Source organism: Physeter macrocephalus, chromosome 7 (assembly GCF_002837175.3).
Source record: "Physeter macrocephalus isolate SW-GA chromosome 7, ASM283717v5, whole genome shotgun sequence".
NCBI lineage: Eukaryota > Metazoa > Chordata > Mammalia > Artiodactyla > Physeteridae > Physeter > Physeter macrocephalus.
Window position 1 is genome coordinate 52,928,876 of NC_041220.1, and position 24,093 is coordinate 52,952,968.

The following is a 24,093-nucleotide window of genomic DNA, read 5'->3' on the forward strand; positions in this document are numbered from 1 at the left end:
GAGCCTGTGCTCCGCAACAAGAGAGGCCGCGATAGTGAGAGGCCGGCGCACCGTGATGAAGAGTGGCCCTCGCTCGCCACAACTAGAGAAAGCCCTCGCACAGAAACGAAGACCCAACACAGCAAAAATAAATAAATTAATTAATAAACTCCTACCCCCAACATCTTCAAAAAAAAAAATTACTGATAATTTACAAAAAAAAAAAATCATGAGAATGTTACGGTGCTAAACTTGACAAAAAAAAAAGAGAACATTGAAATGCTGATAATTTTAGTAATCTTTTTTAAAGCACTGAGGGGGCAAAGATTACAAATTATGCCATACAAAAATAAACCTATAAATGTGTCGAGTTACCAATTTGACTTTCAGTTGATTCAGTTTGTAATAACTATTAATGACCTCTGTTTACAATAAAGATTCTGTAAAATTGTTTGCTGTTAATTTTTTAATTGTTAAAGTGTTAGCAGGTTTCTACTTACTCATATAAACGTGCTGAATGTAAATACAGCTTGAGAATTGGACGCCGCCAGTATTTATGTAATCTCTCTGGAATCCTGGAGCTCAAAGTTAGAAGTTGTACAGACCCAGTCTGGAAAGTCCTACCCTCTGCATTGCAGAAGGCCTCTCTCTGTTGGCTTTTCCCCCAGTATCCCAGGGGAACGTGCACCAAGCTGTCTGTTGCTGTCACCTCTGCAAGAGGCCAGAGCTTGGAGATGAAAGGGTTGAAGGTTTGCCACAGGGCAGGCTCCAGGGCAGATGGGTGGAGCCTCAAAGGCTCAAGTCTAAAATCCCCACCTGGCTTGATTCCGAGAGAGACCCATTTGAAAAATCCCTAAGGATCAAAGGTATGCCTTAGAAACAGTGTTACTGTTGTGTTCTTTCTACATCTTAGCAAAACTAGCCTCTCCTGCTTTTTTTCTTCTAACTGTTGTAACTTCTCTTTCTTTTATATAGGAATGAACTCTTCATTTCCTTCCTACTTTGTTTTTTCTACTGCCTTCTCCCCGTCTCACTGTCTGACACACCCAGTATTTTTGCTTCCTCATACTTCAGCTCGAATATGTCCATTTAAAGATTTACATTCCATGTAATTGTCTCCAATATCCTCAGAAAATTTTTCTGGAGTTCTCAGGTGTTCCTTACCTAATACATACAAGTTTGTTTTATATATATATATATAATATTTTTTTTATTTACAAATGAATACCTTTCACTTTATAAGATTATCCTTATCTAACTGTTTTGAACTCAGAACTATTAGTTATAGATAAATCTCTTCAACTTAGAAAGAATCAGGTCAGTCAAAATCTTAAGTCCCCTTTAAGTTTTTTCCAACCACATGTTTCTCTTCAGTATTGTAGTGTGCCTATGAATGATGAATCTTTTTTTGTTGCTGATGTTGTTACATTAGCTTGCTATATAATTACATATGTAACGATCGCAGCTTTGAATATGGTAACAAATATCTTTCTGACTCTACAAATTAATTGAATTTCTGGTATTGCATAAGAGGCACACTTTAAAAATAAATCACTCCTCCATGCTGTAGGGCACCTTTGCAGTTCATAGCCACGTGTACCGGAACTTAGATGCCTTTCAAAATATGGCAGATTTGACCTTGTATGAAACCAAAGTTTAAAAAGTTACATGGTAAATTTCATCCATTGCATGCATTCATTTATCTAAGCAGAGCATAACCCTATGACAGACTGCAGACTCTTAAAATTATAAAACATGGGGGAAAATATATAGATACATAGATGAGATAAATAGATGATAGATAGGTAGATAATACAGATATAGCCCTATATATAGATAGCATAGTCCTATGACAGACTAAAGACTATTAAAAATATAAAACATGAAAAAATATATATATAAAACATGGGGGGAAGTTATATATATATGTATGTATGTATGAAAACATGGCCCTTACCATCTGGGAGCTTATAGTCTTGTGGGCTGTTTAAAACAGACGCAAGGCAAAGCAATAGCAATACAGGACAGTACTGATATTCTGTCAACCTGAATGTTACTAACATGCATTCATTCATTCAATAAATATTTACTGAAAGATTTCTGAACAAAATAGAGGCCAAAGCAGGAAGAAGGGTCTTCAGGTCATAGGATTTGTGATGGATCTGGAAAGACATATGTAGGATTTGGACTGAGGAGAGGAAAAGGCACTGGGCTTGGAATTGGAGTGAACTAAAAGCTAATTTTTGCATGAGCTCTACATATATACCGAGGTGCACAAGCCCCATCTTGTAGTTGCTCCACGTGTACTTTTAAAACTAGTTCATAAACTTAGGTAAATAATACAAAGCCTGGGACGCCAACCTGAGGGATTTGGACTGTAGGCACTGCAGAGCCCTTTAAGGATTCTGAATGAGGATATGATATGGGAAAACAGTACTATGGGGAAGTAACCCGTTGGAATTTCATTGGATGAAGCAAGAAGGAAAATTGAAAGGCAGTGACAGGAAAACCAGTTAGCCCATTCTAGTATTGCAGATTAGTGATGAGAACTAGAGTGGTGCCATTTGCCATTGGAACAGAACGGAGGGACAATTTGTTGTAAACCTACGTGCCGAGTAATGTGGATATTTGTACACACACTGATTTTTTAATGGAATTTAGTAATTAAAGCAAATCACAAAAAAGTTATTCATCTACTCTTAGAATTGTTTTTTGTGTATACATTCAGGCATTGTGATTTGTAGATACTTGTTTTAAAGCTTTCAATTGCTTCTCAAGAATCTTTGGTGAAAAAGATACTTGAGTTTCTGTATCTAATTATATCTTCATGGGTCCTAGGGAGAGCATCCTTTTTATAACCCTTTTTTTTTTTAACGTAGACATCTAAATGGTTTCAAGTGGATTTGAAAAGCCGCAAAGACAAAGCTTGTAGTTCTTCTAGTCATTAAAAAAAATCGAGTCTCTTTCATGAGTTGAACTTTCCACTGATACAGTTCCACGGTTTGGTGTAACTGCATGGCTTGTCACTCATGTGATAAAGCACATGGCTGATTCCCGTGCTGTAAAATGAGGATAATAGACTTTGCTCCGTACTAAAGACCAGGAAGGAAGCAGAGAAGTTTTTAATCTTGGTAGGTTTCCCTCATTCCAAAGCAGACTGCAGGGTGAGTAATCCTGGAAAAGCAGACACAGGTGAGGCCCAAGTGAATACATATTTTCTGACAAATCAGGAGGGGTTCTTTCTTTAAAACTGTGGCATAAATGTAATTTTACACTGTAGCCGTTTACCATTTTGGTAGCTACATTTTGCCCCACTTTCTAAGAAATCAAACATCCGTGTAAATTGGCAATCAAGGCAAGATAACTTTCCTAAATTTAAATTGAAAATTAAAATTTCTGCTTATTTGCTATTAGTTTTTACATAAGTTATTTTGAATAAGTCAATTTTTCTTTCTCCAGGCATTATGAAAAGCCTGCGTTTCAGAGTCGTTACCATGGTTATAGGTCTTTATTTTACTGGCACAATGACAAACCCATCAAGAAAAAGCCGTATTTTATTCAATTCCGAGTGCCAATGGAACGGATATCTTCTGACAAATTGTTCTTTTGCTGGAAAGCATGAAATACCTGTGGACATATCACAGATAGCAGCCACAGTGGATGTAAGTTCCAGTTTCTTTAGGGTTCTCTTACAAACTCACATGAAAAAAGAAGAATGGAATATAAAACACCTGGACCTCAGTAACAATCTCATATCGAAAATAACCTTAAGCTCTCTTGCACATTTTCATGCTTTGGAAATATTAAACCTCAGCAACAACGCCATTCACTCCGTGTCATTGGATCTTCTCAGTTTTAAGTCCTTGTGGGTGAAACGCCACAGAGGCAGCTTGAGAAATGGGCTTCCATTTCTAAAGTTGCTCATTCTTCAAAGAAATAAACTCAGTGACATTCCCAAGGGTAAGTACAACTTTAAAAGATGGACTAGACCAAGAAACAATGAGTATGTGGAGAGCTAATGTTTTATGTCAATAAGAATTCTAGGTTTGTTTTCAGTTTCAAGGGAACAGCTGAAAGTAAAGCAATTGGATCAGAGCAAATATAATAAAAGGAGTTTCTTAGTGGAATTTTAAGTTATAATATGTGGAATTTCAAGTCAATGTAATTTAATCTCCCATTGCTATAACTTACATTAATCTTATATGGATTTGTCAAGAGATACTAGGAAGTATTTAAGTACTAAATAATAATGTGTGATTTTAAATTACCTACTTTGATTTATGTATTCTTTTTTACTAATTACAGAAAAGCACTGCAAAATAAGTAGTTTAGATACTTTTAATATGTAACAATGCAAATTAAGTGTTGGCCATATTTATAATTTTTATTTTTACAGAATACATTTTACATCTTCTTATCTAGTTTTCCTCCAAATGTAGACTACATATATGCTAATATTATATATAAACTTCCTTATTATCAAATCAAAGTAGAACTCCTTATCAGAACTCCACATACCCTCCTATTATAATAAATTGTCATCCATTCCAACACTCAATAATCTACATTTTGGAGTTCCTTAACTAATCCACCAATGTTTTATTTAGAAAATGTATCAGATTCATGAGCCAGAGCGTCCTTTTTATATTCAGGAGTGCTAGACAGTTTCCTTTCCCTGTCTATTTTCAGTCTTGGTCACTATTTGCTAAGTACTTACTTTATATAAGACCTTATGCTAAAAAAAGAAAGTGTAAGGATATTGTCATTTTTCTCCATCTCAAATTATGCATATTTAGTTTTTCTCATTTTCAGTTCTTTTATTTCATGCTTTTATTTTTTTATTTATTCATTTATTTTTTGCTCTTTCTCCAGTATCTTGTTTTAAGCATAATTTTGACTATAATAGCCTAGCAGGTGAAGGGACTACTGTTTCAGTCACCACAGCAGCAGAATTGTGTGAGCACAGGAGTCTTCTCTCCCTGAACTTTCCCATAAAAGCAGTGTATAGTATTTTCAGTGCAAAGTGTAAACTAATTGAGTTTTATTTTATGATTTTTATCATATTGTTCTTATTACAAAAGGAATGCCTGTTTTTTGTAAAACATTAGGAATTAAAGAAAAATTTAAAGGAAAACATTAAAGTCCCTCATGTAATATGTATTCTTCAAGTTTATTCTTTATGCCTACATATATATTTTTCTTTCAAAATTGGATTTACTGTCCATAATATTTCATAACATAATTTTATATCACAGAATATTTTGAATATCTTTACATAATTAAGCAATCTCATAAATAATATTTTAAATAGTTGAATAATTTTAATATATACATATATTATAATCTGTTCAATCAAACAACATTTAGATTATTTCCATTTTGTTTGCTATAACTCTGACGAACATCATTAAAGCTACACATATCCACATGATATAACTGTGTTTTCTAACTAGTAGGGTAGATGTGAATCTCAACCCACAAATTCAAATGTACTGGAGATATAACCTTCTACTGTTTATAACTCAGCACACTTTCTGATTCTGAGCCCCCATTTTGCTAGCGTCAGTTGTGGTGGGATGTAGGGGTACTTACACTTAACATAAGTTTTTCATGGGCTTTCTTTTATCTTTTCCTAGATTTATACCACAGCTCTAGAATCTTATACCTTGACAAGGCATCAAAGTGTATGTGTGTGTGTGTGTGTGTGTGTGTGTGTGTGTGTGTGTGTGGTGTGTGTCCCTTACCCCCTCTAGCCAGAGAATGTTTCTTTTCAGTCTTTCAGTTTGGAGAAAATTCTTACCAGCTTTGTTTCTTCAAAACTCTCTATCTAGATCTAGAAATTCCTTTCCTCTAAAGATTCAGGCCTTTGGAAAACAAAAGCCAAAAAGACCTGTAGTCACCTCTGCTTGCCTCTGCTTTCTGCCTTGCAAAGTGCCTCCCCTGGAACAATTAACACAGCGCTTTTACTTTCTGCTTGAACAGAGAGAAAGGACACAAGGAAAATAGAGACAGGTAGAAGCTTAATATGTCAAAATATTATCCCACGATAACAGTAGTTAGAGAAACGCTGACTATATCTCCTTAAGGCAGATGAATTCTCCAGAGCTAACTGGAGGTTTAGATGAGTACATTTCATTTAAGGACCAAATATCCCTATAAAATGCAGATGCAGTCCCATCCTCCTTTCCCAAGTTAAACTTCTGCCTCCCAGAATATCAGGAAATATGTTAAGCTTGCAAAGGAGGGGATAAAAAGATGTGAAATGAGTAAATCGTTTATCTGAAATTCTAATGGAATTCTAGCAAATAAAACCATGGAGAGATGAATGAAACAGATTGATGATGGAGGTCCACTGTAAGCCCTGAATCTAATTGGATGTAATTCAGAGTTCTTTTCTCCATAGCATTTTGTGGTTTGTTTTCCTGTAATCATCATACACTTTCAGTTATTAGGGACCAGAGTCCCCTCTGGCGTCCCGTCCCATTTTATGATTCTGTGACTATGGCTGGGTAACTCTGACGCTGAAATCCCATTTTCGAGGGAAAAAGCTGGTAAGAGAGGTGCTCCCTGAAGTGCCATCCTATTCCTGACCTTTGTTCTTGTTTGATTCCTTTATCCTACGCCTTTTTAAAGGACATGTCTGGATAATGTAATATTTACTCAGAACTGTGAGGATTAAAGGAAAGCCGTATCTTAAGAACCTAACAACACAGTATTTGGCATCATAAACAGTAGCTATTAAAATGTGAAAACTTCTAAACTTCTAAAGTACTTTGCAAATATTAGTTGTTATTACTCTTGGCACAAATTGAGAAAAACAGTCTTTTAGAAACAAATGATAAATTTGTTTTTGTCTGAATGTCAAGTTATCTTTTAAAATGTTAAATGATTATTGCAGTAGATGTGACTCCTAGCCCACTAGAACTCATAAGCAGAGAATCATTTGTATCTAACTATTTACATAGGTGTTTGCACTCATCTAAAGATAATGATTAATTAGAGATTTCTCAGAAAGCAGCAATCAAGCAATTGGCCTATAGCACCTTTATAAATCATGTTTCACATGTCTTAATATGGTGACAGTTTATAGAGCCAGTGAAAAGTTGCTTTGACTGTGGAAAGCCCATTTTTGTAAGGGTGAAAGATCACATTGACTAACCAGCCCAGTGTCAGCTGATTTCCTTTCTTGATGCTGATCATCTGTGATGTTGCCAATAAGCTTCATGTTGGGAGAACACCCAGAGGAGGCACCGGCCAGTGCAATTCACAGAACAGAAGCCAGCCATGAATTTAACCTTCATGATCATTCCACCTTCCTCCCATATTCTTGGAGTACAGCATTAATAATGGAAAAATCCGTTTAAAAAAATTGAGAACAAGGGGATTAGTCTCCAGTTAAACTATCCCACTTTCATCAAAGGGTATTTCTGGAGTGCCCACAAAGTGCCTGAAAATGTATCAGCACCAACATCTTACTGAGTTTCCAGTTAGGTTGAAAGACCAGATGTGACAGCCTCACATTAACATACTAAATTCCAGAATCCAAGAGATAAATATGTTATCAATGAGATGAAATAATACCTGATTTTTAAAACTGGTGGAGGAGAAAAAAACATAACCAGCATATTGCTGAAAAAAAAAGTATATTGTATTCTTTTCATTTGTAGGGAATTAAACCTTTCATCCTGATTACTACTTGGATTATGGAAATACCAATAACCAATTTAGTTCTCAAAACCAATTTAGGTTCTAAAGTAACAAAATGAATGTATATCATTAAGCTAAGAGGTCAAGGTCTTTGGCTCACCTATATAAATTTGATCACATTAAGTGGCTGATTTTATGACTCAAATATCTTATCCAGGATCATTCCAGACTCTATTCCAATTCCTAATACTCGTTGAACTTGAAGCCATAACCCTTGAATATCATCATTTTATGTTATCAGATTATCACATTTGGGAGACCACTTAAGCAGTTCAGAGTCCAAAGGAATGTTTCTAAGATGGTGTAATGTCTGGGCATGCCCTCTGTGGCCTTTTTTCTCATAGACACTGAGATAATTTCTTGGAAATAATGAAACTGCCTCTGGCGTTTTAAATGCAAAGGCTTATCAAATTCCTGCCTATGTGATCATCAGAAAGCAGTTCAATAAATAATCCCATCTCCACAAAAGTGCCTCCATATGCCTCTCCCAACATTTGACTCTCTTAAAACACAAAATGTACTCTCTGATGTCCAAGCCCCAGTTCTTAATGCACCTCACAACCTCTTTCACTCACCTGAATACTCCTCAACATTGATTCGCCATGCAAAATATGTAAAAGAACATATTCCCTTATTGAGAAACACAGCCAAGTGTCATAGAAGAGTTTACCCAAATTTTCCAACTCCATCTTGAGAGACGCCAAACAGAAAGGTCATTTGCAGGACTCCACCAGTTCTCTTAATAACATTGAACCTTAATTCTCTAAAATTGGAAGTAAAAGGAAAATCTTCATGTGGGAGGAGTAACTGAACTTCACAGTCTTAATTCCCATGTGCAGAAGTTTCCCTTCTTCTTGGGGATCTTAGCTTGATATTAAGAAGGGAATCAAATAAGAGGATATTCTTATAACTCTCCATGTTCAAAATCCGCCCCCCCATGCTTGGGCATGTTCTGGTCCTACTCTTTCTATTTACTCTTTTAATTTATCTTTTATACTTCTATACTCCTTGTATTACTCTATTTGCTTGTTTATTGACCTTAAGCAAGCCACTTAACCTATAAAAGCTTCGTGGTCCTTATCTTTAACTGGAGATAGTGATATATACAGGGTTGAAATGTGGGTTAGAGATAGCATTTGTAAAAACTACAACACACAGAGTGATGATATATGTAAAACATCTCTCATTGTACCTCGTACATAACAGGTGCTCAAAAAGTGTTAGTTCTCCTTTAGGGCCATTTGATCAGCCTGAGTATCTAATTCTGTTTCCCATCCTAATCTTTGCTATAATAGTCATCACCTCCTTGATTTCTGGTACAATGAGTAACTGAAGGTGATTTTCATTCTCTTTCTACAACTGTTCAGAGTTTGTATAAAGTTCAGAGTACCCACCAACAATCTTGCACTACAGTTCATACTTTTGTAGGCCTGTATAATGTTGGAGGCCCCTGCTTCTCCATGTTCTGAGTGCTCTGGTCTGTCCTCTGGCTCTCTGAACCACCCTGACTTGTGAGACCATCACCACTATCAAGATAACTATCCATCACCCCCCAGAATTTCCTCATGCCTCTCTGCAATCTATCTTTCCCACCCATCATCTCTCCCCTGCCCAAGTAGCCACTGATCTTCTTTCTGTCACTATCGATTCATTTGCATTTTCTATAATTTTATGTAAATGCAATCGTTCAACACATTCTTTTATTTTTGATGTATCTTCTTTCATTCAGTATAATTATTTTGAGATTCACCCATGTTGTTGTATGTACTAAAAGTGCATTCCTTTTTATTTCTGAGTAGAATTTCATTGTGTGGATATTCTCATTTACCTGTCAGCAGACACTTGGGCTGTCTTTTTTGGTATTACAAATAAAACTGCTAGCTAAAGGGATGGAGAAAGATACGCCATTAGAGAAACACTAATCTAAGGAAAGGTGGAGTAGCCATATTAATTTAGGACAAAGGAGACTTCAGGGATAAAGAAAGCACTACTTAATGATAAAGGGATCAGTTCTTGAAGGGGATATAATAATTCTAACGTGAATACACCTAACAATAGATTGTCAAAATATGTGAGGAAAAACCTGACAGAACTGTAAAGAGAAGTGAGCAAATCTGTTACCAAACCTAACTTGTGTCTGCTGGCCCGACGTGCAACAAAGCCCATCTACTGACACCGGGTTGTGGTGAAGGAAAGCACAGACAGCATTTACCTCAGGGTGCCGAGGAAGGAGAACAGGCAGGTCATGCTCACATGGCCTGAGCTCCTCGATGGTTTTCAGAGAAGAGTTTTTAAAGACAGGCTGAGGGAGAGGGTCGCAGGGTGTGTGATCCGCTCATGCGCAATTCTCTGATTGGTTGATGGCAAAGAAACAGGGTGATGTTTCAGGAATCATCAACCTTCTGGTTCCAACCATGGGGTCTATGTGCTCATGGGGTCAGCATGCAGTTAACTTCCTCCACCTGGTGGGGTCTTAGTATCTGCAAAACAGCTCAAGGCTATGACTCAAGATATTATCTATACACTTGAGGAGGAACTAAAGGTCATTGACTTTTTTTTATAGCTAAGCTATTATGTTTTTTAATTGAAGTATAGTTGATTTACAATGTTGTTCCAATCTCTGCTGTACAGCAAAGTGACTCAGTTATACACTTACATACATTCTTTTTTTATATTCTTTTCCATTATGGTTTATCACAGGATACTGAATATAGTTCCCTGTGCGATACAGTAGGACCTTGTTGTTTATCCATTCTAAAGGTAATAGTTTGCATCTACCAACCCCAAACTCCCCCCAGTCCGTCCCTCTCCCTCCCCCCCCTCCCTTGGCAACCACAAGTCTGTTTCTGTTTTGTAGATAGGTTCATTTGTGCCATATTTTAGATTGCACATATAAGTGATATCACATGGTATTTGTCTTTCTCTTTCTGACTTACTTCACTTAGTATGATCATCTCTAGTTGCATCCATGTTGCTGCAAATGGCATTATTTCATTCTTTTTTATGGCTGAGTAGTATTTCATTGTATATATGTACCACATCTTCTTTATCCATTCATCTGTCAATGGACATTTAGGTTGTTTCCATGTTTTGGCTCTTGTGAACAGTGCTGCTATGAACATAGGGGGGCATGTATCTTTTTGAATTCTGGTTTTGTCCGGGTATATTCTCAGGAGTGGGATTGCTGGACCATATGGTCATTCTATTTTTATAAACTATTATTATTTTGTCTTGCTTGACTGTTCTCCTTTGTTTCTACATTTTGTCACTTCTGTGATTGAATTTGCTCTTTGGAACTTGGGGAAGCCCTAGGAGGCTAAAGCTTTTCTACAAATGAGAGGCCAGGGACACAGGGGTCTGTCCCTGAGAAGGCCCTGCAAGGTCCAGCTCCATTTCAAATCCACTGTTACAGTTGGAGATTTCAACACCCCCCTGTCCATTGATAGAGACCAAACTAGACATGGTCTCCCTCTCCACTGAACTCCTGGGGTCCTTATTCAATTCAGTTAAGTACTAGATATGATAGAGACCATGAGCTCACATCCCTGTACAGGTCAGGCAATTATCGTGAAAATGTTAAGGGCTTCCCTGGTGGCGCGGTGGTTGAGAGTCTGCCTGCCGATGCAGGGCACACGGGTTCGTGCCCCGGTCCGGGAGGATCCCACATGCCGCGGAGCGGCTGGGCCCGTGAGCCATGGCTGCTGGGCCTGTGCGTCCGGAGCCTGTGCTCCGCAACGGGAGAGGCCACAACAGTGAGAGGCCCGTGTACTGCAAAAAAAAAAAAAAGAAAATGTTAAGAAACTTCTTTCATATCAGCTTCTGTGTTGCATTTTTTTCTCAAGGCCCATACATTTGCATATTAAAACACATAGGAATATTCTTCACTCCAGAAGAAATGTATTTTCTCCAGAGCTTATATTCAAAATATTTAACAAGAGGCCTTTAGCCTGGGTTCCCAAGTTGGATGCCTCCTGGCTGTAATGATGAAGCAGAATCCTGCTGGGGGTAGGAGGTGGAAGGGAGAATAGACTAAAGTGCCTAGGGCAGCGGGGCAACACACAGTGGCTCAGCAGTGGCTATTTATGAACCAATATGGAAGTATTTCTCACCAGCATATGCCAGCTGAATCTCAGCCTTGGCTCTCTCTTATTTTTTTAAACATGCAGGCTTCTTGGCCTATCCTTTGTCTTCCTATTTTTGATAGAGACATCATATTCTTCTATAAGTGCATGCCCCATCCATAGCAGGCAGCCCTCATTCAGCTCCAGCCAAATGTCTTGTGCCAGTTGAGACTTATTTTTCAAGAGAAGCTAGAAATGTACATGTTTGTATTGAATCTTTGATGTTGGCTCAACAACTTTTAAATCTCTGTGCAGGTCAAACACTGTGACTTCTAGCCTATTGAATGTATATTATATATTGGGCATTACAAGTGTTCACAAAGGTGTGAATACTGCCCTGAAAGGACGTAATCATCTGATGGAGAGGCTGACAAACAACAATTATTTTACAGTCAATAGGGGGGGTAAAACTGCTTTATATAACTAATAACTTTTTCTTGTGTGCGTGTCTGTCTTATCACGCAACCAGACACAAAGTTTCTCTGCTGTCTTCGTCCTCAGCACTAAGTGCCATGCTCATAATATTTTGACTGAGCTGTCGTCCTTGTGGTCTCTTGCTTAGTCTGTACGGCTGAAATGAGCAAATGAGAACATAGATGTGCAGCCATTTCATTTAGGTCATCATGTCTCTGCATAATTAATCTTACAGTAAGTACTGATATTTTGCAGATAGTAGACAAGGAATAAACCCTTCTGGAATTGAACCAACCTGATCTGCTATGTAGTAGTTTGTTAAAGACACAGACTATGTGTGAGCACAGAACAGAAGGAAATGTAAAAATGCAGGGCTTCCATGTGAGACTCACATGGGAACTCAAATTTGGAAGACTCTGCTATGGCTGGCACATCATTCTCAACCTTTATCTGCAGTGCCAAATGGGCCTCATGGTTACTTCTGGAATCAAGTGAAATACAAAGGCAGAGACCAAAACTCAATTATATTATTTTGCCAGAAAATAAAACTTCTAGCTATAACATATTACCTTTGAGAAATATAAAAAATAGTTATAATATCAACCATAAGTAGTTAAAGGATACAGCTACAAAATAGAATAAGAACATCTTAAAAGGGGAAGAATTTATCCATGTAAATAAAGCATCCAAACAACTTTTTCCTCTATAACCATAGCAAGATCATCCAGTTTTACCCATAGTTCAATAAAATAAGCAAGTATCATATTTACCGTTTCATTCAATCAAGGTTAGATTTTTGATTGATGCTTTTATTATAAAATTAGCACATGTTCATTCAAAGGAAGAATTCAAAAGTGTATAAAATAGAAGCATAGTTTCACCTCCCTCCACCATCCTACTTCTAAGTGTAGCTACCACTGGTAGCTTAGTTCATCTCCTTCCAGGCCTTCTTCTCTGCTCTCTTGAAACATATGTATATGTTTGCATGTGGCCTTTCTTTCCCAAGAACATTGGAATTATACTCTACTTTCCTGCAACTTAACTTTTCTTTCCTGTTCAGTTATTTCATGTTGATCTATCCCATTCTCTTTTAAGACTACACAGTATTTTGTAGTATTGATATACCATCCTTTGTCCATTTCTCTGTCGTGAACCATTTAAGTTGTGTCCAATTTTCCACCATTACAAACAATGCTGCAGTAAATACCACCAATTTATATTTCAATTTGCTTTTTAATTTTAACAGGGCTATGGAAACTGAAGTCATTACAGAGTTTGGATGTGTCATTCAATGGGATAACGCAAATTGGTTTGTCTGATTTTCATAACTGCCTGCAACTAGAAAACCTCCATTTAAAGAGCAACAAGATATTCAGAATTCATCCAGAAGCCTTCAAGGACCTAAAAAAATTACAGGTTAGAAAATAGTGTTTATAATATTTCTAGTATGCATAACTATAGGTAATTATATTAGAAGAATATTTCCATTGAAGAGTTTCTTCATGCCCAGTAGTACTGGCTACCAATCAAAAAATATAAGTCTATTTTAAGATTCCCCTAAAAGAGCTGAAGTCTCTCTCTTGCCTCAAAAATCCAAGGCCTCAGTAGTGGACATGAATGTGGACATTTTATTTGAACATGTATGCTCAGCAGCAAGAATTGGTACATTATTTTTCCTAAATCTAATTAAACCCAACTCCAAGCTTCCACTTACCAGTTGGCAAGAAATTAAATCTCGGTTATTAGCAAGGCTCCCTCCCTGAACTACAAGGTCAGTCAAAGGTCCCTGGGGTTTTATGCAATTTGGGACTATATGGGCCTAAATGGGCTCTACACCCCATATAGCCCAGGACCACATGGGCCTCTGAAGGCCAGTGACCCTGGTGCTTCCACACCAAAATCGGGCACAGAATAATACAAATCATAATGATATCAACTCATCCTTGCATCACACTTACCATGTGCCACATGCAGTTCTAAACATCAGAGCCATGTTGGGGGGATCGACGTCACATTTGGGAGCCATGGTGCCTGTCTCTCGGGCACCTTGCAGTGAATCTCACCGAGGCCCTGACAGCTGGGAGTGTGAGTAACCCCTAGAGCCCTGCTCTAGCTTTGGCAGCTTCAGCCCCTTCTCCTCCTAGCCCCTTCCTCCTCTCTCCTCCTCTTTGGGGAGATATTGTAAAATCTCCCCTCAGTGCTCCTTTAGAAACACCAGGACCTAGAGATGGCTTAGGAGAAGCTTGACTCCCCCGTCCCCGTAACCTGCACCACACACTCCCATTCTTTATATAGGCCAGTATCATCCAATAAAGCATAATGTGGGCCACATATGCAACTTTATATGTTCTCAGTAACTAGATTTAAGAAGTAAAAATAAGCAGGTGAATTTAATTTTACTAATATATTTTGTAACCCAATATATCCGGATGTTATCTTTTACACATGTTGTCAATATAAAAATTATTACTGAGATATTTTCCATTCTCTTTTTTCATACTAAGTCTTCAAAGCCCTGTGTGTATAGCTGACGCTTGGTATCCAAGGGGATTGGTTTCAGGACCCCCATGGATACCAAAATCCGTGAATGCTCAAGTCCCTTATATAAAATGGCATAGTACTTGCGTATAACCTAAACACATCCTCCCATATACTTTAAATCATCTCTAGATTACTTATAATAATACAATGTAAATACTATGTAAATACAATGTAAGTGCTATGTAAATATTTGCCTGCACAGGACAAATTCAAGTTTTGCTTTTTGGAACACTCAGAATTTCTTTTTTTTTTTTTTAACTATTTTCCGTCCATGGTTGGTTGAATCCGAGAATGCAGAAACCACAGATATGGAGGGCGGACTGTATCTTACCCTTACTGCACACCCCAGTATGGACTAGCCATATGCCAATGATCGATAGCCATATGTGGCCAATGGCTGTCACCTTAGAGAGCATCAATGCAGACAGCTGGCGTTTTCCCAGTTTTATGTAAGGTGCTCTTCAAGCATAGCTGCAAGACAAATGCCCAACCTCACCCCCGCCCCTTTCAACCGGAATGGCCCTCCAAGCCCGTCCTCTCTCGAAGGGAGACTAGTGACGCAGTGGTGAGGGAGGTCGACTCTGCAGCCAGCTGCCTGAGTTTAAACCTAGGCTCTACCGCTTGCCAGCCACACGATCTTGGGTAAGTTACCGAATCACTCTGTGCCTCAGTTTTCTCATCTGTAAAAGGGAGGTAAGTTGCTTCCTTTTTCACAGAGTTTTTTTTTTAACATCTTTATTGGAGTATAATTACTTTACAATGGTGTGTTAGTTTCTGCTTTACAACAAAGTGAATCAGTTATACATATACAAATGTTCCCATATCTCTTCCCAAAATAGAACTACCATATGACCCAGCAATCCCACTACTGGGCATATACCCTGAGAAAACCATAATTCAAAAAGAGTCATGTACCACAATGTTCGCTGCAACTCTATTTACAATAGCCAGGACATGGAAGCAACCTAAGTGTCCACTGACAGATGAATGGATAAAGAAGATGTGGCACATATATACGATGGAATATTACTCAGCCATAAAAAGAAACGAAACTGAGTTATCTGTAGTGAGGTGGATGGACCTAGAGTCTGTCATACAGAGTGAAGTAAGTCAGAAGGAGAAAAACAAATACCATATCCTCACACATATATATGGAATCTAAGAGAAAAAAAAATTTCATAGAGTTTTGTGAGAACTAAATGTTTTAATCCATAGACTGTGCTTTGAACAGTAGTTGGAATACAGTAAGCCCTTTATAAATGTAGACTACATATAGAAATTCTAAAGTGGCTGCGACGCCCTACTCTTTTAACATACACATCTGATTGTAAGCTTTCGCGACAAGGGCCTGGCCCCTGCTTGCCCCTCCAGCCTCATTTCAAGCCACCCTCCCCTTGCTGACTGCATTCCTGCCTAGTTTTCACCCCAAGCCCTCCCCTCTTGCTGACCCTTTTGTCTGGAAGGGCTAACTCTTACTAGTCGTCAAGGAAGCCTTCCCTGGGTCTCCAGATTGAATGTTTCCCTTTATACACAGGTATAGTAGACTATTCTTTTTCCATATTGCACGTATGGAAACTGAAATTATTTCATTTTAGGTATGGTTTAGCCATTAATGCCTATATCCCCATAACCCTTCTACCAGACGGTGAGCTCTTTGAGGACATACATCATGTCTATTTTGTTTTCTAATGCTTAACATATGTCCAGTACATACCATGTATTTACAAACACTTGTTGAATAAACAGGAATGAATGGCTAGATGATGATCATGGATAGGTGTATTAGTTATCTATTGCTGAGGTCAGCAATCCAGGCAAGGCTCGCCTGGGGCCTCTGCTGAAGGTGTCTCAAGAGGCTGCAGTCAAAGCACGGAGGGCAGGTGGGCGCCGAGCAGGCCCAGGGGCCGGGAGGCTGCGGGCAGTGGCGCTGGGCCCGGCGCAGCAAGAGAGGCCCCGAGGTGCCGAGCAAGAGGAGGTACAACGTGCGGCGCCCACCGGCCCGATCAAGAAGATCGTGTACACGGATGAAGAGATTGGGAAGGTGGCGGGGGCTGTGCCTGTCATCCTCTGTCGTGCGCTCGAGTTTTTCCTGGAGTCACTGTGGAAGAAGCCCTGCCAGTGGCCCAGTCCTGAAACGCCAGGACCGTGACCACATCCCACCGGAAGCAGTGCATTGAGCTGGAGCGGCAGTTTGACTTCTTGAAGGACCTGGTGGCATCCGTGCCGGACATCTAGGGGGACGGGGAAGACAATCACATGGATGGGAACAAGGGTCCCCGCAGGGGCCGGAAGCCAGGCGGCAGCAGCCGGAAGGATGGGGGATGCGAAGCAAAGGCAAGGGCAAGAAGCTGTCGGGGCAAACTCACAGCAGGAGGATGTCTGAGGACACAGATACTGACGGGGAAGAAGAGACACCACTGGCCCCATCCCAGGCCAGCCGCCCCCTGCCCACTTCCATAGCCCCCCTGACACCCTTCATGCCCTTCACCTCGCCTCTGCCTCTGCCCCCAGCACCCCACCCCCTGGGCCCCTCAGCACCTGAGGCAGAGGATGAAGAGGATTATGACTCCTAGCGCCCTCTGTCCCCCAGGCCACACCCGCTTTTAGCTGGGTTTAGCTGCTCTGGGGGAAAGAGAGAAGTTAGAGCTGTTCTTAAGTTTATTAATAAAATAATAATTAAAGGGGGCGAAAAAAAGGCTGCAGTCAAGGTGTTGGCCAGGGCTGGAGTCTCACCTGAAGGCCCAGCTGAAGAAGGATCCACTTCCAAGCCCACGTGGTTGTTGACAGGATTCAGTTCCACGTGGGCTACTGGGCTTCGGGCGCCATTCCTTACTGGCTGTCAGCCTAAGCCTGCCCTCAGTTCCGTGCCGTGTGGACCTCCCCACAGGGCAGTTCACAGCATGGCAGTTCGCTTCCGAGCCCGAAGGAGAGAGGCTGCTAGCAAGAACATTACAGTCTTATGGAATGTAATCGTGGAAGGGACATCCGTTGCTTTTGCCATGGTCTGTCGGTTAGAAGAGAGGCACAGGCTTCCCTGGTGGCGCCGTGGTTGAGAGTCCGCCTGCCGATGCAGGGGAACCGGGTTCGTGCCCCGGTCCGGGAAGATCCCACGTGCCGCGGAGCGGCTGGGCCTGTGAGCCACAACTACTGGGCCTGCGCGTCCGGAGCCTGTGCTCCGCAACGGGAGAGGCCGCAACAGTGAGAGGCCCGCGTACCGCAAAAAAAAAAAAAAAAAAAAAAAAAGAAGAGAGGCACAGGTCTTGCCTATACTCAAGGGGAGGAGTTTACCCAGATGGTGTGAATATGGGGGCAGGTTATTGGGGACCTGTCTGCCGTCGTAGTTATCAGAGCAGACGAGAAAGTCCACTTAACTCGGCAGTGCTCCCAGTTCATCACAAACAGGCTGTCAGATTGCCTGGGAACCTCATTTAGTATATTGTATACTGATTATATTTGTATGTGTAATTTCCCTATGTCTTTTATTTCCTGTGCATTTTTATTGTGCTTTATAAGTCTTCTGCAGCTCACAGGTAATAGGTGCTACAGGCAAACTAAAAAACAAGCCCAAGAATGTTCTGAATCACCTGTAATTCCAAATTACCTGAGCTGCCCAGAATCATACAATTTCTCCTTCTCTATTAACCCTTCTGCCTGTTCAGCAATAACTCTAAAAACTTCTTTGGGAACATGATGAGCATATTTGGTACCAGAAAGTCAAGTATTAAAATGGATGTAGTTGGGTTTTTTTCCAGGAGACGTGTTTAATACTTGCATTATATATTACGTGTCTTTCCACGTGGGAATCTTTTCAGAAACCAGACAGATTTCTCAAAGCATAAATTCATCATCAGGTGGAGGTAGAATGAAATGTTTCATTGGCATTTCAAATAAGCATCCCTTTTCTTCTGCCATTCTTCTTAGAGCGGTAATTTGTTCGCAACTTTATATGCTTCTCCCAATCTTTCTATAATGTACACTCCTTTCAAATGACAGTGGACGGCCACTTCTTTAGCCAAATTGGACTATTCTGTTTTAATCTTTTCTGAGAAATTATTCCTCCTGAATCATTTAATTAGCTTTCCGTCCTCTCTTCTGTTTTGCTTTTAGTTTCGTGATTTATAATATAATAGCTGCTAGGATGAAAAAAAAAAAGCAGACATGCACTAAGAAGAAAATACCCCTAAAAACATTAAAATATTTCACCCTTTTGTTGAGGAGGGGGTACATAGAAAACTAGTGATCCTAGTCAAGGCCAGGCCAAAGCAAAGTTTTGTGGGTTTTTTTTTTCCTTCCTGGTCCCAGTCTCCTGCTTCCTATTTTTGACAGCCTTCCCTTGGGAGTCAAGAGTGCTTGGTTACTCAACAGTGCAAAGGTCCCCCTCACTACTGAGTCTTGGTTATGGTGCTGTATGAGTGTTTGGCTGAGTAAGCTCTTCTCAGGAATTGATATAACCCAGGATGCTCATGCTGCTTTTTCCCTGATGTTTATTAAACAATTGACCTGAAGTACATTCAGCCTCCATGGTTTTCAGCCATGGCCCTCTTTTTTACTTTTCAGCAAGGTTTGCATTTATGCTTTTCTCCCAAACCCCATGACCCCACGCTGGTGGCTCTGCTCCGGGCCTCCTCTGCGTATCCCTTCACTCCAGCGCAGTGTGGGAGCTCAGGCTCCGAGAGGCTGTGTTCTGGAGTGGAAGGCACGCAGCTACGGAGCCAGATCAGATCTCAACTCTGCCATTCACTCATTCATGCATTCATTCGTTCATTCCTCCATTATTCTCTGAGCACCTGGTACCAAGCCTTGGGAGTAGGGATTATATGGGATATACTGTGACCTAGCCCAGTTTCCTCCTCTGTAAAAAGGGGGAAATGACAAAGTTGTTGGGAGGAATAGAGATAATGCATGTCAAGCACCCAGTAGGATGCCTGGTACACAGCAATGCTCTGCAAATGGTAGCTAGAGCTACACCTAACTATGCTGTCCTGGCCACATCACACCACTGCCATATCCAGCTTCACAGATCCTACTCTGTGTTTTTAGAGTCACTGAATCCTTTTTGTTCCCCAGTTTCCCCTTCATTTCTGATGAGACTAGGAAAATTAGTCATTTTGTTTATACTGAGTAGCCATGGATGCAGAGAAATGTACTATTGCCTTTAAGATAATACTTGATGCAAAAGAACTCTCTTTGCTACTTTTAGTCAACCACAGTTCTTCTGGGCTCTGTGTCCTCATCATCCAGTATCTCCTGCCACTTTCAAGATCACAGTGCTTCTCGACATTCTAGACCTGATATCTAATTCCAGACCTTGATAAAACAACTGGGAGTCTAGGTTATATCGAACAGTACAAATCACAATTCATAGGAAAGAAGGAAGGGAAAGTGATTGGGCATCTAATACAGGCACCATACTTAAAGTTTTCACATACATTTAATCCTCAGAACAACCCTGGGAGGTAGGCTCATTGACAGTCAACAATTTTCCGAGTCTCACAGAGTTCTTAGGGACAGAGCAGAGAATTAAACCCAGTATTCTGACTCTGAAATCAGCGCTAAACTCATATTGCTTCCATAGAGATATAGACAGTATCTGTAACTAGTTTATTGTGTCTGCAAATGTCTTTATTCACAGACTGTCCTAAATTTGTTTCTTCTCGAGCAGGTTGTAGACCTCAGCCACAATGCTCTGACCGCCATCCTGCCGATGATGATCGTGGCTCTAGAACTTCCCCACCTGGAGGCTGACTTGGCTGATAACCAGTGGCGGTGTGACTATGGCGTGGCAGTCTTCCAAAATGTTATTTCTGAATCCTGGAGAGAAAAGTGGAATGCAATTTGCAACAAGTCTATTGGTAAGTCAGTAGTGCCTCTTCTCTCAGAAATGGTTCCATTTAAACAGAAAAGAGACATGGAAAATGTAGTCTCATTTGAACCAATGACAGTCCCCCCAGAAGCAAGAGTGCTGATCTATGGCATTAGTCATCCTTGGGCTGTATCACAGAAAAAATCATTGGTACCTAACTGTTCTCCTCAGTTCATGAACGAGTTTCTTCACGTGGTCAGAGGAACCTAGTTCAGCTAGCTCGGAAACCACTGGATTTGGTCAAAACCAGAAATTTCACAAAGAGAGAATTTTTCCCTAAAGCCCCCAAATGTCATATTTTTATCCCAAATATTAACAAAATAACTGATCAAAGAAAGGACTTCTAAAACTTGAAACATAATTATTTAAAATGCTGGCTAACCCTCTGAAAGTATAATCCCATACATACACAAAACACACATATCTCAAAAGTATATTTTTCTTTGATTTGTGTCCTGCCACTCTCCCAAACTGCTAGAATATGTTACTGCAGTTGAATATTTTGGAAAGCTTTTTTTCCCCCCCCCCCACTATTAACTATCTTGGCTAATTCTCAAACTCCTAACTGGGGGGAAAAAAAAAATAGAGTCATTTTTTAAAAAATGAGTCCTGGCCTCTGTTCTATTCAGGACTGCTATTAAGTAGAGACATGGCCATGCTTACCAGGTTTAGGAGAAATCCATGAAGATTAGAGAGAAGTCTTAATGGTGTCAGCCACACTTGTTTCATCGCCCTGTAAGAGCCACACTGGCATTCTGAGTGTGGAGGGCCGAATGTCAGGAACCAGCAGAGAAACCTGAATATTTTTGCTGTTTGCCAGCACTGAGGAATGGTGAGGAAATGACATAGCAAACACAGGTGTGGCCAAGGCAGATTTTGCAGAGGGTGGATGGAATGTTCTTGTAAATGTGCAGTAAGTAGGGAAGGCTGTGGAGAAAGGAGGGACAATGTGCTGTCCCTACAGACTGGCTTCCTTTCTCCTGTGGGCAGCAGTCAATCGGGAAGCCTAAGAAACACAGTCTCCGGGGCCTGGGAGCAGCAGACCCAGGCCTGAGAGCCTCGTGTAAGTGTGCACAGAGCCTGACACGTGCTGTCAGCATCGACAACCAATGAAGCAATCAGCCAGTAAAGTTGCTAATCGTGTAATACCCGCTTTAAATCTAGCTAGACGAGGACTGAGGACTCACAGATGCTTTTTAAACCACTGGAATCTCATTCCCGTGTCAACTCAGCGTGTGCTTTTACCCCCACTCTCAGGGAAGGAGGAGGCATACTGGTGGATGCCCACAAGGCGCGTGTCCAGAGAGACCCACCTTCCTCGCACTAATCTGAATCATACGAAAAGCCTCACGACGAGCAAAGCTGAGAGGCCCTGGGAAGTGCGCTTTTCCACTCTGCGCAAGAAGGACCCTGCGGGCTCTGACGCCAGTGACAGGGAGAGGCGGCTGCCAGGAAGGGTTAGGAGCGCCGGGGACGTGCAAGCTGCTGGCAGAAGGGAAGACGCTTCCCAGGACCTGGCCCTGGCCGTCTGCCTGTCAGTGTCCATCACGTTCTTCGTGGCTTTCTGCCTGGGGGCTTTTGCGAGGCCTTATGTGGACAGACTGTGGCAACAGAGATGCCGGAAAAAAAGTCCAGGTTCAGGGAACGTGCATTCAAACCAGGGCTTCTACGATGAAATCGAAGCTGTAGGGAACATGCAGCAACCAAGGATGGATCTGCGCCAAACTTTCCACGATCCAAACCTCTGTGAGAACCAAGCCCCACACGCGGCTGTCACTCCTGCGAGAACGCTGGCAGCGAGCAGAAAGGAGGCTGGCGGCCGGCAGGGCGGAGAACGATGCGGGGACCACACTGGGGCAGGGAGATGCGGGGACCACGCTGGGGCAGGAAGCGGGAAGGATAACGCGCTCCCACATCACGGTGCAGCCCGGCCCGTTGTCCGCGGACGGCCGCATGCTGATGATACCCAACTAATGCCGGCAGGACAGGACTGCATCTACAGGTATGATATTCCTGGAGAAGCAAATTATGACACTGGGGCCGGGGAAGAGTCCCTCGGTGAGCGTTCAGTGGGCATCCCTGCCGTGACTGCCAGATTGCAGACAAGCCCTGGCTCAGTCCGTAAGGATTCCAACGAATTAGGCCCACCCCTCCCCAGGGAAATGACCACGCCTCCCTCCCAAATGGTGGCGCGTACAAAAGCGCTGAGGGCTGGAGAGAAGGAGGGGAGAGGGGGCACTCCACACTTGCCTTCGGAGTTTTCTAAGGAGAATGTGCTGAGCGCACAGCAGCAAAGGCTCTGGGGCGCCGGTGACGAGGAAGAGCCCCTCACCCACTACGGAGCAGCCACGCTCAGTGACCCAGGAGCCATGGACCCGTCCCCACCCGTCTTCGCTCCGGGGTGGGGTCATGACCTGCATGTGACTCCTGCTAACAAGGAACTAGCACAAAAGGACACGCCTGACGCTCGGTACGAGTTGGACACCGAGTCTGACGAAGGATCTTTATTTACTCTAAGTTCAACAAGTTCAGAAGACTGGAGAAATGTGTCTGAAGCAGAGGCACATGGTGAGGAGAGCTGCAGAGCCAACGAGCCCCTGGGGGACGAGGACTCAGGGGAGAGGAGGGACAATGTCGTGTCATTAGAGAGTCTTGAGGACAGCATCGCCTTCCAGAAGATTCTGGGGAAATGTGAGAATCAGGAAGATCATTCTGGAAAAACTCTCATTTCTGATCCAGACTACGGTCTGTACGAGACTCATCCGGAAAGTGGCTCTAACACCAATAAATTTGAGGATCCCTTGACCTCGCCCGGGTCACTGGGCAACAGTCCTTGCAGTGATGAGATCCCAGGCACGTCCATTTACGACTATGTCACAGCTCTTCAATCCAAGGCAACAGAGTGGCAATGCTCACTTAGAGACTTGGAGTTTTCAAATGTGGATGTTTCACCACAAACGCCAACATGTTCTGCTGAAGTTCCCTCAGATCCTGATGAGAGTGCCTGTGGTGAAGGAGATGCAGACATTTGTAAATATGAACCTTACGTTCAAGGAGTAGACACAGCTCAAAGCAATATTCCTTCCAAGATCGCTGTGGGGAAGAACTTAAGACCCTCGCGACAAGATTCTGAAGAGGACAACATGAATGGACACTGATGGGGGGTTTGTATGTCCTCTTGAGGACAGTGATTCCAGAAAGGTTATAAGCCAAACACAGTTGTTACACTCCTGTGGTGATGAACCAAATCTTCAGTGTGAAAGGGGGTGGGGTGGTGGGAGGGGTATTTTGAAGATGGTGTCAAGAGCCAGGTACCACTATTACAGATGCTTCCAGAGGAAACCAGTTCACTAAGAACACGGGAGCACTTCAGTGACAGAGACTGGGGTCAACATTCAGAGCCGAATCAATGAATTTGCTTCTCTAAATTCGTCCCTATGTTTAGTTAATTCTAATATAAAACTACCA

At 41.5% G+C, this 24,093-nt stretch overlaps 1 protein-coding gene and 1 pseudogene across 1 annotated transcript; both read left to right on the plus strand.

Annotated features, from left to right (window-relative positions):
* Positions 1 to 2,905: 2,905 nt before the first annotated feature.
* LRRC66 (leucine rich repeat containing 66) lies at positions 2,906 to 23,783 on the plus strand. The gene is made up of 4 exons (XM_028491852.2): positions 2,906 to 3,939; positions 13,468 to 13,637; positions 20,425 to 20,614; positions 21,883 to 23,783. Exons 1-4 carry the CDS (start codon positions 3,444 to 3,446, stop codon positions 23,781 to 23,783), a joined length of 2,757 nt encoding a protein of 918 aa, XP_028347653.1. The 5' UTR covers positions 2,906 to 3,443.
* Positions 15,245 to 17,335, plus strand: LOC112067069 (dr1-associated corepressor-like; annotated as a pseudogene).
* Positions 23,784 to 24,093: the final 310 nt, after the last annotated feature.

Coding starts and splice junctions, on each gene's coding strand:
- LRRC66 (XM_028491852.2), top strand. CDS start 3,444: ATGAAAAGCCTGCGTTTCAGAGTCGTTACCATGGTTATAGGTCTTTAT. Junction 13,638..20,424: donor AGGACCTAAAAAAATTACAG/GTTAGAAAATAG, acceptor CTTCTCGAGCAG/GTTGTAGACCTCAGCCACAA. Junction 20,615..21,882: donor AATTTGCAACAAGTCTATTG/GTAAGTCAGTAG, acceptor CCCCACTCTCAG/GGAAGGAGGAGGCATACTGG.